Source organism: Rhea pennata, chromosome 11, assembly GCF_028389875.1.
Source record: "Rhea pennata isolate bPtePen1 chromosome 11, bPtePen1.pri, whole genome shotgun sequence".
In the NCBI taxonomy this organism is placed as follows: Eukaryota; Metazoa; Chordata; class Aves; order Rheiformes; family Rheidae; genus Rhea; species Rhea pennata.
The window spans coordinates 23,061,678-23,079,921 of NC_084673.1; the positions used below are offsets into that span (position 1 = coordinate 23,061,678).

At 52.2% G+C, this 18,244-nt stretch overlaps 1 protein-coding gene across 1 annotated transcript; it reads left to right on the plus strand.

Moving 5' to 3' along the window:
- Positions 1-1,123: 1,123 nt before the first annotated feature.
- On the plus strand, positions 1,124-13,946 carry LOC134145509 (protein eva-1 homolog C-like). The gene is made up of 8 exons (XM_062585060.1): positions 1,124-1,229; positions 6,348-6,547; positions 9,864-9,987; positions 10,685-10,837; positions 11,369-11,512; positions 11,797-11,868; positions 12,584-12,673; positions 13,561-13,946. The coding sequence occupies exons 1-8, from the start codon at positions 1,124-1,126 to the stop codon at positions 13,944-13,946; spliced, it is 1,275 nt and encodes a 424-aa protein (XP_062441044.1).
- The last annotated feature ends 4,298 nt before the right edge of the window (positions 13,947-18,244 follow it).

Consider the following 18,244-nt stretch of genomic DNA (forward strand, 5'->3'; position numbering starts at 1 on the left):
TTTTTGCTGCACACTACCATGAGTGGGTCAGTATTTTCCTACTTTCCAGGGTGCCGTATCCACAGCACATGTAGCACAAGCTCAGGACCTGTCTCACCTACTCCTCCTTCCCACAGCTCCTGCTCTAGACCCATGCAGGCAATGTTTGCTGGCCTTTGCAGCATCCCCGTCCTGTTGCTGCCCTGGTTTGAGCGATGCCTGGTCCTGAGCTCTGCAGATGATCCGTGCCAGCATTCACTCTGTTGGCTGACACTACAGTGTTGTCTTTCAGCGCTGACATGAGGTTCAGACCAGATGGGTCTATGGACTGGGGATGAGAACACCTCCAAGCTCCCAGTTGAAGGAGCAGACAAATATTTAACTCCTGCAGAATCTGAGGCACAGCAATGGGTCAGGGGCCTCCTCACAAACACTGTGCTATTGAACACCCTGAGACATGTTAGCTTTCCCCATGGAGGCAGCGTGGGAAGAAGGGCCCTGGCAGAGGTATCACTCAAGAAGCATCCCCGCCTTCACCTTCTGATGCAGGGCAGGTGTTTGCCTTTTCCACCGGCAAAGACATCTTTGTGTGGGAGGCAATCCAGGCAGCCCTTCCCTTCCATGTAAAATGGTGAACAACCTGGCATTTGCTGAGATGGAGATTGCAGTGTGCGTGTACCCCAATTTCTGGCTGCATACCTCTGAGAGAAGCCTTGCCAACCCTGTACCTCTGCTTGGGGGGGAGGAGGAGGAGGAGGAGGAATGGAAGGGGTTGCCGCTTCCCCAGGGGTAGTGGCCATTTGGCATGCCACACCAAAACACAGCACCCGCTTCTGTTTGCTGCAGAGCACCTCCCCGAACATGTCCCCTCCCCAGGGGTCATCCCCACACTGAGAACATCCCAGCCATCTGCAACAACCTCTGTTCCTAGCCAGCGTGCAAAGCAAGCATGTGTGTACACGCGCACGCGTGCGCACACACACACACACACACACGTCCTCCCAGCTCCCAGAAGCCTCAGCAAGGCAAAGAAGTGAGCCTTTGTCAGCACGCAGTGCCAGTCCCAACCTCGAGTGCCAGCTGCCGCGAGGGACGAGCAAATCCTCTCCGGCAGGAGCCAGCACGGACTGGAAGCAGCTACAGCATGGCTGCAGCCTGGCAGCTTCAGGGGCTTCAGCTCATGGGGCTAGGGGCAGCCCTGGCCCTCCTGTGCCTCTCTGCCTGGGTGGAAGCAGCCCCTGAGTTTTCGGGTGAGTCGAAGCAATGGGCAGGGCGCTTGGGGGTGCAGTGGGGGTAGCTCTGGACACAGCTGCCAGCAGCCGGGCAACACGGCTGGAGAGGGTGGGGATGGGAGGATAGCTTCCTTGAATTGTGTGCACCGACCAGACTCTCCATCCTGGCCAGGGAGGGGGGGTCTGGGATGTGAAGAGCAGCCTGGGACCATGCTTGCTTGAGGGGAAGGACGAAGTGAGGGCTGTGTTTGTTTTGGGTGGGATGAGGAACAGCTGAGGCACAAGGTAATCCAGGCCATGTTAAGTTCTCCAGAAAGGTTACTTATTATTCCTGGATCAGACCTGGGATCCAAAAATACCCCATGCACATGTGTTAGCCTTTCCCAAAGTGCTGCAAGGGACCAGCTAACCCTGCTGCTGTTCTTGCTGGCAGAGTCCATAGGCAGAAATGCCAAACAGAAGACAAAGGTTACAAACATCTCAGAGCTTTTCTGAGACCCTTAACTCTCCCCTTTTCTGCTGAAAGGGGTATGCCCTTAATGTTGGGTGATGTATGAACACAGAGATGAAGCCTCCTGCAGTACTTATGACCATCTTGTGAGCTGCGTTTTGCTGCTGTGAGATGGAGAGGAAAGAGATGGGCTGAAGCCGTACAGGGTCACCAGCCAGAGCAGGTGCCCACAGTCCCCGGCCAGAGCCATTCCCTGTATAGACAGCCCGCTGGGTGCTCTGCCCACTGGGCAGACTAGAGATCGGGTCCACTCCCATGTGAGCGGCAAGCCTCACAGCTGCCGCGTAGGCAGGAAGGTGAGATCCCTGCTCCCCCACGCAGGAGGCCATCTGAGCAGGCATGTTGGGGATGAGTACCGGGGGGCTGCCCTTCCTGGGCAAGGACTAGCCCGGCCTGGCTGCCAAAGCCCACAGGAACCAGACTGGGCTAGAAAAGACCACACGCTCTTGTCTTCTGCCTGGTCCGAAAGCTGCTGGCCACAAGACGGTTTGAGAGAAACCGTTCATCTGGGTGGAGACTGAAACAGGATGTGTGGAGGGTATTTTTGAACTTGACAACAGCCTGTTGAAGGCTGGCTGCTGCATTCACCTTCCACTCCACACTGCCTTGCTCAAGAGGCACAAAAGCGCGACAAGATGCGTCGAGCGTGGCAGGGAGGGCTGCAGGGGGAGAGGATATGATTTCATCTGGGCAGAGTTAACTTCATAACCACGAGACCAGGGACTGAGTCACCGGAACCATGAGGCAAAAATAATCATTTGCAAAATCTGACTGCAGCCGCTTTGCTATTATTTTCCTTAAAACAAATGTCTGTGCAAGTACTCACAGCCTGACAGTGGTGTATGTGGTGGTGCTGGGTGGAGACAGTGCGATGTACCCTCGTGCAGGGCCCGTGAGAGTCCTACATCAGTGCCATCAGTGCCTCTGATTTAAAACAAAAACTGCCAGTCCTGAAAAATATGTCATGGGGTGCCTTCTGCAAAGCAGGCTGTGTTTTGGCAGACAAGTGCTCCAAACTTGCAACTAAAAATCCTAAAATTTGTGTAAAAACCTTGAGATCAGTAAAGAAATCCTGTCCCTGGCACCTGATGAAAGCAGCGTAGAGATTACAGTTCATAGCACACACAAAGGATTTGTGTCAGCTATCTCTGGGACTTTGAGCCTTTATGATTGATTTAGATAGTGACTTTAAGGATTTCTTGGTTACAGTAAGCCAGAAATGACTTCTCTGGGAGCATCTTGCTATGAGCTCTGTAGTCACTGGAGGAGGGCTGTGAGGCTTGGTGGCTTTCTTCCTGTGTGACTGTCAGCACTGTGGGTATGTCCACAGGCTGCTCATGGGTCAGCAGCCTGATCCTCTCAAGGCTTTCCAGAAGAAGAGCAGGGCTCTGGAGACCCAGGCTTGCTTCTCCTGCTGCAGGGATATGAGCTAGGACATAGCAGAGAGATAAAAGTTGGTGAGAAAAGTTGCATCTCCTCCCTTTCATCTCCCCACCCTCTTCATCATCATCAGAATTTGACTCACCAGCCAAGGGGAGTCCCAGGGCTGTCTTGGCCATAGAGTGTTTTGTCGTCGTCTCCAGGCATCTCACAGACAGACAGAGGGTGGCTGGATCAATGCCAGGCAGAAGCCGAGCCCAGGATGTCTCCAGAGCCTGCAGGAGGGTCCTGCAGGTATGCAGGTATGCAGCATAGCTGCTGCAGGCTTAGGACCACTGTGGAGGTAGCAGCTGGTGGATGTAGCAGGAATCCAGCAGGAAGGCAGCAGCCTGGGCAAGGCCTCATGCACTGTCTCAGCCCCTGGAGTCCTTTAAGCTGTGGCACTGTAGTGATATGAGACAACTGGAGGTGAGGGGCTTATCCTGTCCCTTCTCTGTAGGGACTATGACCAAGAGGCCAGGCCAGCTCTGTGCCCTCTAAGGAGCATCCTTGCTTCTCCCTTAGGCTTTGACCCTGCTAAAACAGTTATCCATTCCTTTCCACCTTCCTCCCACTCTCCTTTCTTCTTTTCTCCTTTTTTTCTGGCCTGAAGATGGGTGAGCAAGGCCTTACTTGTGAAACGCTGCAGCCCTCCCATGACACGTGGCAGCTGGTGGCTCTCTCAGCTCTCTCAGCAAAGAGAAAGGGGTAGAGAAATGCCAGCAGCTGGCTGTGTCTGAAGGAAAAGTTAAACCTTGGGCAGGGGCAATTCCCAGCTGCCTGCCCCAACTGTCTATCAAGGATGGTGGTGGCTCTTCAAAGCAGCCCTGGCTCCCGACGTTGAAGGGTTAGTGTCAGCAGTGGTGCTGCAGGAAGGTGAAAAGGGCCCTTTGTGTTGCTGAGCCTGGCACCGGCATTTCCGGACGGACACAGGGAGAAGCACAACGCTGTGAACAGACACCCAGAGCAAAGGAGCATCGTTTGGGGGTTGCTCCCGCTCTAGACAACCCAGCTTAGTATGTGTGCCACTCCAGCTTTGCCAGGCAGCAATCCTTGTACTGAGACTGCTTGTGAGCCTGCAGCCTTGGGGACAGCTGAGATTGATGTCATCCCTTCCCTCATCGCCCCCAGTTCACCTTCCAAACCCTTTCCTGCAGTATTTCACTATTCAGAGACTGGAGAAAGTGAAAAGCTTGATAAGGGCAAACTGTGTGAGTCCCTGAATGCTTAGTGATGCCGCCACCTTAATTTATTGGTATTTCTTTCTTGTGTGCCTATACCACCACAGAACTTGCAGGCTGATGCTCAGATGCTGTAGCAATGCTTTGGCCTTGCAAGTAGATTCAGACTGGTCTCCAGGAGCAGACCCTGCAGCGTCGGAGATACCTGCCCACACTGAGGCAGGTCAGGAGGGCTTTTGCTAGGTGTAAACATGAAGCAGGATGGCTGCTCCAAGGATTTTTCTCTTTCTATCTAATAATATGGGGGGCAGAATGGGTCCAGGCTGGGGCATGCACAGAAAAGGGAACTGCAAAGGTCCTCCACACTGTGCAGGGCCATGGGTGGTTGGGTGATGCCTCGCTGCTGACTGTGCTCCTAGCATGACCTCAAATATGGGCTGGGAGATGTGGTACCTGTCCTGTGCCAGACCCCGCAGCTGGACTGTGGGACAATGTGTGCATGACTTCAAGGACCCCACAGGTGGGGAATGGGTATGCATCCCCCTAAGGCCCCCAGAGCTGGAGTCCGGCCTGGCAGATAACGGGTTATCCTCTCTTCACCTCAGAGCCTCAAAGTAGTACATCCCCTCAGATTTTATGCCAACGTATGCTGCAAACTACTCTGTCCGAGGCCCGATACATCATTTTAAGTCAGCTTTTCTCAATTCCTCAGCCTCTTCCAGCAAACAGTGTACTCAGAGCATCCTTGGCAGTTTTCAGAGTTATTATGGAATGAGTTTCCTCTTTCACTCACCACCCAATGCATAATAGCAACCAGACCTGATATCTCTGTGTTAAACCTTGTTAAATGTCACCTAGGTTGGGCACGGTGGGCCGACTTTACTGTCTCTTTTAGGGAAAACAGCCTAATTGGTATTGAACACAAACTATGCAGGATTAAAAGAGAGAAATACTCCTGCACTGAAAATTCATGGAGAGAAATGCTGGTACCAATTGCAAAAAGGATTAATTGAAAATGTATTGTACAGTGCCCATGAGGATAACATAGGTGTAACACAAGATAAAACTGTGCAGTTGGTTATTTCACATTTCGCTGGGAACTTGGCCCAGGAATGGGTTGAGGAATGAGCTAAGATGCTTCTTCAGTTTAGACCAGAAGGTTCGGCGCGGTCATTTGGCTACAAGCTCCTGCAGCTTCCTAAGCCTTATTGCTGAGCTGTGTATGACCTTAGCCTACCTTGGTGACATGGGTTAGGACAGGCTTACACTGACATACTGAGTTTCTCAGTCAGAGGAATCGGAGACCTGCGTTTACATGGGCTCAGCTGATGGCTGGTAACTTGTTAAGTCACAGCGATCCAGCTATGTGCTGTCCCCACTCTAAATTCTCCTTCTGAGTAGTCCTCACTTGCCTTGAACTCTGTTAGCCATCCCTGAGCTCTGTCTTACAGCAGCAGCTGCTGATTCCTGCCCTTTTCACCCTGCTCCTTCTTAGACTTCCCATCCTTGTGACAGAGAGAGCATGACAAATAGTGAAGTAGCCACTGAAGCTTTCCTGCCCTTCAGTTCATGGCTCAACAATGAACAGCAGAGAGGTTTTTGGTATATGGCACTGCATAATAAATTGGACTCCAGTAGTTTCTAGTCCATCTCTGCTCTCTCCTCTTCATGTCTCTACAACAAGATTATGACTTCCTTGAAACCCTTTATAAATCCACATGTGATTCTTTCACGTATGTTTTTCTGACTTGTCTTTCTGCCTCCACCTTTTGCTTCTGTTGCTGCTCGGCTCAGTTGGTCTATATTGCTTTCCAGATGTCTGGCAGTAATGCTGGATATAGGCCTTGCTGCAAGCTGCCCTTCTCTGCTGCACCCATGCCTTGCTTGTGTTTGCGTAGTAAGTGCCTCTGTCCAATACACCCTTTTTTGCCATCAGCAGCTGGGAACTTTGGCACTGCCATCCCCTTGGCCCTAGGTATTTAATTCCTGGCTCTGGCCAACATTCCCTATGTTCTCCCCTGCCAGGCTACCTGCGCAAGGTGCTGAAGAACCATACTATCCATACCTGTGATGGGGAGCAGCTGATCATCATGTGCCCTCACAAGACCACTGTCAGCATCCTTGGTGCATTCTATGGGCGCCGTGTGCCCAGCCTGCACCTCTGCCCCAACCCTGGCAATGTCTCTGAGGAGAGCACCGAATGCATGTCTGCCACAGCCCGCCAGGTAAGGATGACCCTTTCAGGATTATGGGTGGTGCTGCACAACTCCACAGGTCATGGGGCTCCCCATTTGGGCTGCATGGCTGCTAATACTACAGCCTCCACTCTCTCCTGTGGGCACTGGCCCCACTGGTGTCAGGATTAACCCCTGCAGCTCCTGGCAACATCCTTTTTCTAGAAAGCTTCTAGGATACAAGGATAGACAAGACCTTCCATAGCGGATTCCTGTGATACAAGTCTGGGAGAGGTACTGCTGCATCCTGAGCTGTATTTTGGAGAAACACTACAGGACAAAGTGGGCTCTGAAAAACACCTGGCAGCTGGGATTCAACCCAGAGCAAAGAGTGGTGTAGGAGTTGGGTTCCCAGGCTTGGGAAGTGTGACTAGGCTCAGAGCATTGCCCAGTTGGTACACTGTGCTTCAGTCCTGCTGGGCTTCCACTACGGTTGGCACAGACCCTGGGGATCGACCTTGACCTGAGTAAAATTTTGATGTGGTAGAGCAGGGTGCTGTATCTCACTCACTCCACAAGTGCTTTGGAATGGACTTCAGCTGTCTGGGAGCCAGGGAAAATTTAACAGTGTGCCTGTGGTAGGGAGAGGAGGTCTACAATGCTTCTACAGCATATGGTCTGAGGAGGAGATGGTAGCCCTCAGTACCTCCATGCAAATGGTGGCGTTGTTCTTAGCAGTGAAGTGCTCCCTGTCTCAGACATAGAGTACTCCAGATGCACAGGGTACTCCAAGGATGCTGCCCTCAGCACCAGGCTCTCAAATCCTGAGCAAGGAAGGCCAGGTTTCACCCTTGGAGAAAGCCCAGTTCCAGCCTTTAGCTAGGTCTGGGGTTACCAGAGTGAAACGAGGTGTATACAGCTTACTGTGGTGAGAAGAGAACATGAAGCTGGAGAAAAGCAACAAGAGCTCAGAAAAGCCAGTTCCTTGTTTTGTTAGCTCACAAGATCTTTCTGCCTCATCCTGCTCCAGCTGCAAATCTTCTTATGGCTTCTCACATATCCCCAGGGACTCTGCAAGAACAAAGCCAGAATTTCTGTGTTAGTATGGCTCAAACCTGGTCTTAGAGGTCCCACAAACCACACTGCAAACACTTTGGTTCAGGGTACTTAGAGCTTGTGTGTAAAGTGGCTTGATGTGCTGGAGGATGTGGTCAGGCATGTACATCTAGAGACTGAAAGGACAGGACTGTGAATGGCAGTGGTCAGGATCTGTGTGGACTGTATAGTATAGGAATCCTCTCCATCCATGATGGCTCTCAGTGGAAACACAGCAAGGTCCCACTGCAGTGCAAAATCAAATTGCTCTAACCACTACGTTGGTGGCAATTGCTGCCTTGTAGTGGATGTGAGGGCTGATGATGGGAGTGGTTCTCTTCCACGCTCACCTAGTACAAGGCTGCACAGCCCTTCGGTCCACCAGTGACTGAAAGAGAGGGGCTGGACTTCATGTTGGAAGAGAGCAGAGGGGAAATACTCCTTTGTCTGAGAAGCAAGAATGAGCAGATGAGACGAGGTACTCTTGCTATGAAGTTCTGCACTTACCTCTTTCACACTGCTCTCTTCCGTCCTACTGTGGTTCAAGCTCAATGGCTCAGCTTTTTAGGGAGATGGAGTGGAAGAGGACCACTCACTAAGGTCACCAGTAATCTCATCAGAGCAGCAGCACCCAGGCTGGGTTTGCTAGTGTCAGTAGCATCTCAGCTGCAGCTGGTCTCCATACCTCCTGCTCACTTTCCTTCCAGTGGAAAGTGCAGCTGACAGCCTGTCTGAGAGGAAGGGCTATGCACTGCCTTTGGACAGGCATTCAGGATCTGAAGGGTTGTCCCACTGCTATAAAACAAAGTGTGAGCCCTGATCTGCAATGATTATGCTTGGTTGCTCCCAGTTTTTTATTGTGACTGGGTTGGTCCAATGAAGAGAGCGTAATTACAGCAGTACTAAGCATCCTGCCCTTCACAGCAGTTTGACAGACACGAAGGACAGCAGGGAAATCACATGCTGGGTAAAACCTGGGGCACAAACCAACCTCCCTTCATGCCATGGGGGTGAGTACAAACATACAACCATGGGGAAGGATGCCCAGAGGCAGATCTTTTAGAGAAGAAGGAAGTCTGGCGAGCAGAGATCAAAAGTGCTCTTGAGGTTCATCTTAGGTCTATTTAGGGAAGATTTGGGAGACTGAGATTAATTGCATTTCCTCTTCAAATTTCACTTCTGCCAGCAATGTTTGACAGTCATCAAAGACCAAGAAGAGATTCGTCCATCCATTTTAGCTCAAAGCTATGCTCTAAATGTGGCAGAGAGGAAGGGGATGAGACTGGAAAAGTAGAGAAAAAAAACGGGGATTTGGGACTACCTCAGGTGTTGGGATCCTTGGGGTCCAAAAGTTATTTCTTGGAGAGGCATGGATAGGGAACACCTCTTGGCCTCATTCTTCCCCTCTCTATGAGAAGACTGGTGCTGAAGCTGTAGGTTCACTGCTGCTGGGGATGGTGGCATGCCTAGGATCTAGGGAGATGTTAGGTGCTAGGAACAGAAGCCGTGGCCCCAAAGACAGACCAAGCCTGTAAGGCTTCCCAGGAAGGCAGGTTTGAACTGGCACCAAGTGAGAGTCCACCTACTGTGCATCTCAGCCTGTGGCAGCATGGCCAACATGGCACTGCCAAAATCATAGGCTCAGCTTGGATGTCATGCTGTTGCCTTGGGTCTCTAGTATGCATGGCAACTGTGGGCCAGCTAGGTGCCAGCAACTAGGCACCTCATGGCACCACAGGCCACCTTAACTTGCCAGACCAGCTGGGATGCAGCCTTCAGGCAGATGTAAGGTGCAGGCTGCAGTGTGAAATCTCTTCCCCATCTTGTGGTCTGGTACAGGCATTGCATGGGGCCATGCTAATGTGCATGTCTTTACGGATGTTGCATGAAGTCGTGTTAATGTGAATGTCCATTGCAAAGAGCCACACTAATGTGCATGGCTGTGTCGGTGTTACACGGAGCAGCGCTAGTGTGATTTTCTGTACAGGCATTGCAAGGTGCTGGGCTAGTGCTTGGCACAGAACTACGCTAGAGTACATATCTATATGGGCACAGGGGAGGAATTTCTCTAGGAACTGACTCTGTTAAAGCTGCTACATTAACCAGGAGCACCCATGGGATGAGCAGAGGGAAGTGAGCAGCCATAGGGCACTTTTGTGGGGTAAGAGGCCATTTCTCTAAGCCTGGTGATGCCACCAAGAGACAGTAGATGAGAACAGCTTCAACACTCTACACACAACACTCTTCAAATCTGTCTCATTTGCTTCACCAGAAACTGCTGGATGAGTGCCAGGACCAGCGATGGTGCCAGTTCTCAGTCCACAGCCAAGTCTTTGGGCCAGACCCGTGTCCTGGGACACACAAGTACCTTATTGCTTCTTACAAGTGCCGGCCAGGTGAGGCGGAGTAGGGGTAGAGCACTAGCATGGGTTCTTTCCCAGATGCTGGGATACCGCTGAGGCAAAACTGAGGCCAGCCGATCCCTCTGCCTCAGCACTTCTGTCAAGCAGAAATGGGTGGAAAAAGCTAAGCTGCTGCTTTATCTGGCAGCTCTGGTCCAGCCATGGTCTAAGCTCTGTGCTAGGTGCTATACAATCCCGGAAAAAAGCAATGAGGAGAAGGAACAATACAGATTTGGGGCATTTGGGCTGTGGGACAAACTTGAAGCAGGCAGGGCAGTGCAGCAGGGTGGGCTGTGTACAGAAGTGCCACTAACAATCTCCTGGAGGAGAAGATGGTGCCAGAAGTTCTGAAAGGCACGAGACTTGCTCTTGCGTGCAATTGCACTGCCATGGTTCTGCCTGTCTGCTCTGCTGCAGGAAGTGCCTGTCTAGGCCCAGAGTGCCCCTGGGGCTAGCACAGCCCCTCTTCACAGCACTTTGTGTGCATTCACTCTCACCCAGCAGGCTGGTGGGCTCAGACATCACTCTGCCAGAGGCTCAGCTGGGGAGCAGCAGCTCAGAGCCAGCCAACATACCCTTGGAGCAGTGGTAGATCTTGAACACTCAGCTGGGCTAAGGGGCTGAGCTAAGTGAGGGCAGGGGGCTTGGGATGATTTAAGCCACATTGGAACACTCTGGTGTCATTTCCCAGCTAACCATCGCATCAAGACTGTATGTGAGAATGACAAGCTGAGGCTACACTGCCGGCCAAAGTCCATCTTGGCCATTTATTCTGCAAGCTATGGACGATTCCTGCGGGGCAAGCCAGAGTGTGATGCCCTGAACACTGAGCAACCTCATATAGGTATGTTGGGATGGTGTCAGCATCAGAAATGTGGCCAGAACCTGTGCACGGAGAGGGTAATAAATATATAGTCACACTGTACAGGGAAATAGCCTTGTTACACAGGCACTGTGTGGGATGCTATGCCTTCTGCTAAGACCAAGCCCCCAGAAGGTGACTTGATGAACTGTCTCAGGTGTGTGTATGGCTTATGGCATGCTCAGAGTTCCAGATCATGAGATTTCCTACATGCCTGAACTTACGCACAGCCTTCATGCCTTACTACACTGGCAGCACTTGGAGCAGGCATGGGGCAGAACATCTCTCAGATGGCAGACCATCTCTCAGAAATTTGGGTGGCAGGATGTGCTGGTGGGACCTGAACCCTTGGCACCCACCTGACTTGTGTCTGGCAGGCAGGGGGAGGCAGGGATTGCCCATTGGGTCCAGGCCCTATCCACAAGGACCGTGGCATTGCTCCAGTTCCATCGAGCTGTGCTGTGCGCTGCTGGTGGTGGCAGAGCGGGCTCCCACCCACCTGTGTGTTCCTAGAGTGTTTGGCTCCCGACGCCTTGAGGAGGGTTTCCAAGAAGTGCCATCGGAAGGAGAACTGCACTGTGACTGCTGACAGAGCCACCTTTGGGGACCCATGCTTCCCTGGAATGAAGAAGCAGCTGCGGGTCTCCTACACGTGTGGTGAGATCTGTGTGAGGGGTTCAGGAGCTATCTGCAGGGCTGGGAAGGTGGGGGAGCTGCTTGCTGACCCTGTGGGCAATGCTGTGCCCTCTTGCCAGCCCCACACTGTACAAGCAGAGGTACAGGGCTCGCTGGGGACAAGCAGGCAGGGGGCAGGTGAGCTGGGCCACTGGAGGATTGTTCGGGTGGTGTCCTTTGGGGTGGCCTGTGTGTCCCCTGCCTGCCACGGCTACCCTGATCTTCCCAGGGCCAGCCTCTCGAAGCAGTGCACACTCTCATTGCAGTGCCCAGGCAGCTGCTGGAGGAGGTGGGCCCTGACACCTCGGACCCCTTCCTGCTCTCGGACTACACACACGGTAACGACCAAGAGCCTCTGCACATCTGGGCCACACAGCAAGTGGTGTTTCATTGTATCCTTGCCCTCAACAACTCCACGGCTTATCTGCATCTGTGGGATCTGGGGCACTTCTCCAAGCTCGGGCCTCTCTCTGCCAGCATGGGTGCAGCGCTGTTCCCGTGGCGGCTCATTCAGTCTTTGTATCATTCACCCTGCTCCGTGAGTGCTCTTAGTCCAGCACTGCTCCCCTGCCCTTGCCATCAGGGACTCATTCACACAATGGTTGTGCCCTGGGCTTGACATTCTTTCTCTCAAGGGAGTCTTGGAAAGCCACCCCACATGTACTAAATCCTGGGATGGAGAGCATCTACACGTGCTGCAGGGCAGCACAGATACATTGGGCTAGTGTGAGATGAGCTGACACTGGTCCTGGAGCTGGTCTTGTGGCCTTACAAAAACCGGCCCACAATCCACATCTGAAACCACTCACAGGTCTGTGTCTGTGCAAAGGGAGCTCTGGAGGAGCTAGAGAGATGGGGTCTGCTTGGGGAGGAGAGGGGAGGGGAGGAGAGGGAAGGTCCTGCAGAGAAGTATTGCAACAGGCAGAGAGGAAATGAAGGAAGAAGAACCTGGGAAGGAGGCAGGTGGAGGTAGGCAGCCAGGTAGTGGGGAAGGGTCATTGGGAAGTGCCTTGTGTCTCAGTCCTTAAGACCGTGTCCCCTTGTTCGCTGCAGGTGGCTGGTACAAAGGGCCCAGGTTCTCCAGGCTCCGGGAAGACCTGATGATTTTTACTAGCTCTCTGGAAGCTTTTGCCCACATTTGGGGTATGTGGCCCTGGCTCTCACACAGCACCCTGAGGACTGGGATGGACATGGAGAAGGGAGAACCAGAGACTTGAGAGGGTGGCTCAGGTCCCATGTCAGCCCCTGCTCAACCTGGAGCTCAGCAAGCTCAGATCCCAAATCCAGGCAGCCAAACCCCTTCCAGAAGGACTATGCCAGCCTTCCTATCCTGGCGAGGTCTGGTCAGCAGGCATGTGAGGAAGCAGAGCACTGAAAGCCCATGCTGTTTTGACATGACCACATCAGGGAGGCAGTGAGAAATGGAGCAATGTGATAGAAGCTCAAAGATTGAATGACCCGCAAGACTGCACATCTGTGGCCTTACTGCTGCAGTCCTGCCCCTCATGCAAGGGAGAGAGAAAGATACTTCCTTTTCCTATGAGTTGAATTACCTGCTGGGTTTCATTCCTCCCTGCCCCTTCTGAATCAGTTCCCATACAGAAGAAGGGCAGTGCCTCTCTAAGAGCAAGGTAGTCCCTCAACATGGGAAATTCCCTCTGTAAATTCCTGGAGCTATGACTCCATCTGTTGTGCTACTAGCCCTGCATCTCACTGGGGCAGGGCTTCCTCCCGCTGCACCAAGAAGACAGGCTTTGCTAGATCACAAGCAGTGACCCCTGTACCTCCTCTCCCATGGGAACCGGAGTCTCCTGCAGGGGCTCTTGGTGACGCTTTCATAGTCACAGGAAAAGTGGGATCATTTTAGCCTCAGCCTGCATGCAGCCTGAGTGTTGAGGGCATCTCTGCTATTCTCCTCCCTTCCTCTTCCTTCTGCACAGCTGGCAGAAGGAGTTTCTGGCAACCTGGTGTACTGCATGCTCCAGGAGTAGCTTATACCCTCATGTCTTTGTTTGCCCTTCTCCCCCCAGGCATCCCGGAAAAAGTTGGCCTCTATTTTCTTTGTGGGGTCTCAGGAGGCCTCATGCTCCTGCTCTGCATTATCAGCCCCAAGATGGCCTTCATCCAGGACGTGAGGGAGGCTTTCAAAGACCCAGAGCTGGGGAGAAACTCAGAGCTGAGTGGGACCAAACTGCAGGATGAACAGGATGAAGACATTCCTGATGACAGCTCCTCAGACTCCTCCTTCCGCCGCCTCACCCGCACCTACCGGGCAACAGACAACATCTTCAGCCCTGAGCTGACTGCAGCAATGGAGGGGGTGGCAGAGCACCAAGGCCATGATGGGGAGGAGATCTGGATGCCCAAGGAGTCTAGCCCGTATGCCATCCACAAGATCAAATCAGCCACCAAATGAGAGCTGAAAGAAGAGGGCTGTAGAGCAATGAGTACTTGGGGAGGGAGAGGGAGAGGAGGGGGCAAAGCAGAATCAGACATCTGGAGGCCCTGCAAGGAAATGCTCCCCAGCTCTTCACTGAGAGACACAACGGTCTGGGCTCCTCAGAGCTGACTGGAGCCAGGACCAGCATTCCTGGTGAGGTACTAGTGAGAAATCCCAAACCATGGCAGAGGGCACTGCAGCCCTGGTGCAGCCCCACAGCTGAGAGGAACTTCCTGAGAAGGCTGTTCTAGGATCGACCCACTGCTTCAAGTGGTGTGGAAACCTCGGACCCGACCCCTCTGTGGGCAGATATGATCTCAGGGAGTAATAAGGGGTTGAGAAATGTCTTGTGGGGCTGTTGGCGCCTTTCCTGTGAACGCATTGCTAATCCTAATTTAACCTTCCAGTTCTTACCATGTTCTCTGATTGCTCAGGCTTGCTGGCTTTCATCACTTAACCCCTCTCAGTCCAGCAAAGTCTGGAAAACCCTGGTGCTTTTCGGGCTCTATTTCCTCCCGTTTCTTTTCGTGTGCTAGTTCCCACATCCCAAAGGGCTAGGACAGTATGCTGATGGCCAGAGATGACAGCTTTTGGCATAGATAAGAAAACTGAAAAGATGTGGGGAGGATGAACACTGAGCTTGGAAAGACCATCTTGGTGGGTGTACGAAAGGGACCACAAGGACCGATCAGCAGAGCCACACAGCAGCACTGGCTGCTGGCAGGTACCTTGAACAGGCATAGTTGCTGGCATTTCTCTTGGCCCCGGTTTCCCTGATGAGCGCTGCACCTTTGGGAACTGCGGTAGCAGGAGGTGGCTGCTGTGAGGTGAGGGAGGAAAAGTTCTGATAGTGTGCTAGCTCTCAGGAGGAATTTGCTCAAATGGTCTTGTGAGCATTTGGAAATTCTTTCACTTCATGTCTTTCTGTGATTGCCTTCTTGCCGCTTTTATTTTGTGCTGGCTGGAGAGCTTCGGTTTCCAGGTAACAGGCTAACTTGCTGGGGCCTTTTCCAGCAAATAAATGCAAAGCTCTGAGTCACAAAACGACACCATTGAATTTGAGCTCCCACCAGTCCCAATTGCTGAGCCCCACGCAAAAGCCTATGGGGGCAACTTGCACTGCAAGAAACTCCTGCCTTGGACTGGCATGCCGGCCACTTCAGCAGGCAGGGGCCCGGTGGGCTCTCAGCATGACTTCTCAGAGTTGTGCCTTCCGCAGCAAACTCTCATGCTGACTGTGCACCTCCAAAGCAGAGGTGCTGAGCAGAGGCAGCCGCCAGGCCACACGAGGTGAGCCCATGCCATCAGCTGCTGCCTGCCCTCCCACATTGCGGTCTGAGTTCACCTCCCTCCCTGGGATTTGCCCTTACCAATTGAGGAAGCTACATACAGTGCAAACACTGTGGTGTCTCTTTGCCACAGACGGGGCCAAGCTGAACTGTGCAACCTTCACGTTGGTAGGGGCTGCTCTGAGGGCTCAGCGAGGGTCAGGAGACACTGCTCTCCATCAGGCATTATAGCCTTCAGCAGAGTAGCATGGGATGGGCCTAGCCCCAAGGGGCTTCAGCTTCCCTTTGTCAGGTTGGGGCTCCCCTCTTCCTTCAAATGTGGGGTTATTGGATGCACACATGGTGTGTTGCAGCCTTGCCTTGTGGTGGTGCCTCCATCTCTAAGGCATCTTGCCATCAGTATTTATTTGTCTTTAGTCACAAAATCCCTCCTTGATCTCTGGCATTAATGGTGAGAATGGGGGAAAATGAAACAGTAATCCTTAGCCTTTTCTGCACAGATCATCTCCTTTCTTAATGATGATGTTTCTGGCTCTGGGCCATGGGGAGCAACAAGTTTGGCCTGTTTTAGCCTGGGAGCAGAGGTGGGGAAAGGCAGTTCCTAAAGATCCCATGAACAACACTTCCCTTCTCTTCTTTCTCTCAAGCCCAAGGCACACTGTCCAGTAAGCAGTCCTGGAATGAATGTCCCCAGATGCCTTGTGGAAGGGTTTCTAAGTAGCCTTGGACATGACCCCTCGATAACAAAGAGCTAGACTGGGTCTGAGGACCATTCCAGGTTTGAAAGGCAGCACCGAGCTTATAATATTGTGCGAAGGGGCTGGATGAATCAAAGAATCACAGAATGGTTGATGTTGGAAGGGACCTCTGGAGATTATTTAATCCAATCCCCCTGCTAAAGCAGGCTCACCTAGAGCATGTTGCCCAGGACCATGTCCAGATAGTTTTTGAACAGCTCCAAGAATGCAGACTGCAGTACCTCTCTGGGCAACCTGTTCCAGTGTTTAACTTGTTGTCCCCCAGGATCCCCAGGTCCTTCTCTGCAAAGCTGCTTTTGAGCCGATTGGCCCAGTTCTGGTGCCTGGGGTTATTTCTCCCAAGGGAGAGAACTTTACACCTTCCTTTGTGGAACTTCATGATGTTTCTGTCTGCCAGTTTCTCCAGCCTGTCAAGGTCTCTCTGATTAGCAGCACAAACCTCTGGCATATCATCTACTCCTCCCAATTTTGTATCATCAGTGATCTTCCAGAGGGTATATTCAGTTCCATCATCTAGATCATTAATGAAGACATTAAACAGTATTGGCTTCAATATTGACCCCTGAAGTCCAGGGCTGTGATTCCACTTTTCACACTACTCCCTTCTCAGAGGATCCTGAACTCTACCATCTCATGGTCACTGTAGTCAAGGTTGCCTCCAACCTTCACATCCCCAACCAGTCCCTTCTTGTTTGTAAATACTAGGTCCAGTAGAATACCTCTGCTCATTGGCTCCTCTATCACCTTTATCAGGAAGTGATTAGGATGAAGGCAGTGACCCATCTCTTTCCACAACGGAGGACTTCAGGCACCAGTATGGTCTTGAGAGTGCATGTAGCAGGGTCTATTCTTCTATAAACTGCTGCACATGAAGTGCCAGGTTGGATGTAGCAGCAAGAGAGGGCTGGAAATTGGCAGCAATCAAGTTGGACTCTGGTCTGAGGACTCATGCAGGCATTTATGCTGGAGCAAAGCCCTCCAACATCCAAAAATCAGGAAGAGACATACCAGCTCAGGAGATTATGCAGTATGAGACTGAAAGATGCTTTCCCTGTGAGGAGGGTTGTGTCCATCTGTGAATGCTGGTTTGTTACGGCACAAGTCTCAACAGGATGGCTGGGGGAGACGTCCGTAGTACCCTTTACTCCTGATGCTGTTAGCACTCAACTGGGTATCAGAGAGGCACTAGCTACATTTCTGCAATGAGAGCTGCTCCATGTTTTCCTGTGGATGATTTTCTGTTGCAGAGCTAAGGGAGAGACAAATCGTTGCTTTTCACTCAATTTGAGGGGTTGGGAAGGGATGTGGGAGCCTAAGGAGGGTATGGGGCTCACCCCTCAAACCCACCTCCAGCATCCCTTGCTAACCAGTAGGACAGCAAGACCTAATGGCTAGCCTCAAAGCTTGTCTCCATTCTTGGACAGCTGCTACTGCTCCGACCACAAAGCCAAGCTCCTTTCCAGGCCCTGCAGCAGGTGATAACACAGGTTGCACGGCTGAGCACGTAGTTCTGGTGACTGACCTCCTTCTGGGCCTCCAGCATCCTGAGAAAGGCTCAGAGCAGCAGATCGCGGCAGCCCTGGTGGGTGCAATGTTCCCATTGGGGATGGATGCCTGCCGGCAACGTGGCTAGCATCTGCCCCACTTCACTCTTTAGCGTTTCGTTTTTGTGACCAATTTCTTATTAACAGCTGGAAGAACTGCAGTGCCATTTCCTGCTTTGTCTTCTCACAAAGGCCAAAAGCCCTCCCAAGCCTTCTCCAGCCTGTCCTGGAGATTTTGTTCCAGTGCAATCCTTTCTGTTCAGTTTATAGACCGGCACTATTGGTCTGTGTTGTGCATTTGTCAAAGCTGCCAGAGGAGGGAGCCAATGAGGAAGAAATGAGAAGCACGCTGAAAGCAGATAGCTCCATCCAGGGTGGGAAGGAGATGGGGAAAGAGATGACAGACAAGCAGGCTGGTAGCTTGACCCCCTCCATGCAACATGCCTCCATCTCCCTACCTTCCCACGGTGTTTGCTTTGCAGGGCTCAGTTCTTGCTCCTCCACAGTTCATCAGAATGTCCCTGTCTTTTCTCCAGCCCCAACGGTCCAGTGTGATTTCAGGCACGCGTATCCATGGCACTGACCATAGCACTCATCTGCAGTGTAGGGCTTCCTCATATCAGCTCAGTTTCCCCTGAGCTCAGCTTTTCCTGGGTGAGCTCTGAAGGGCTATCAGTGCAGCA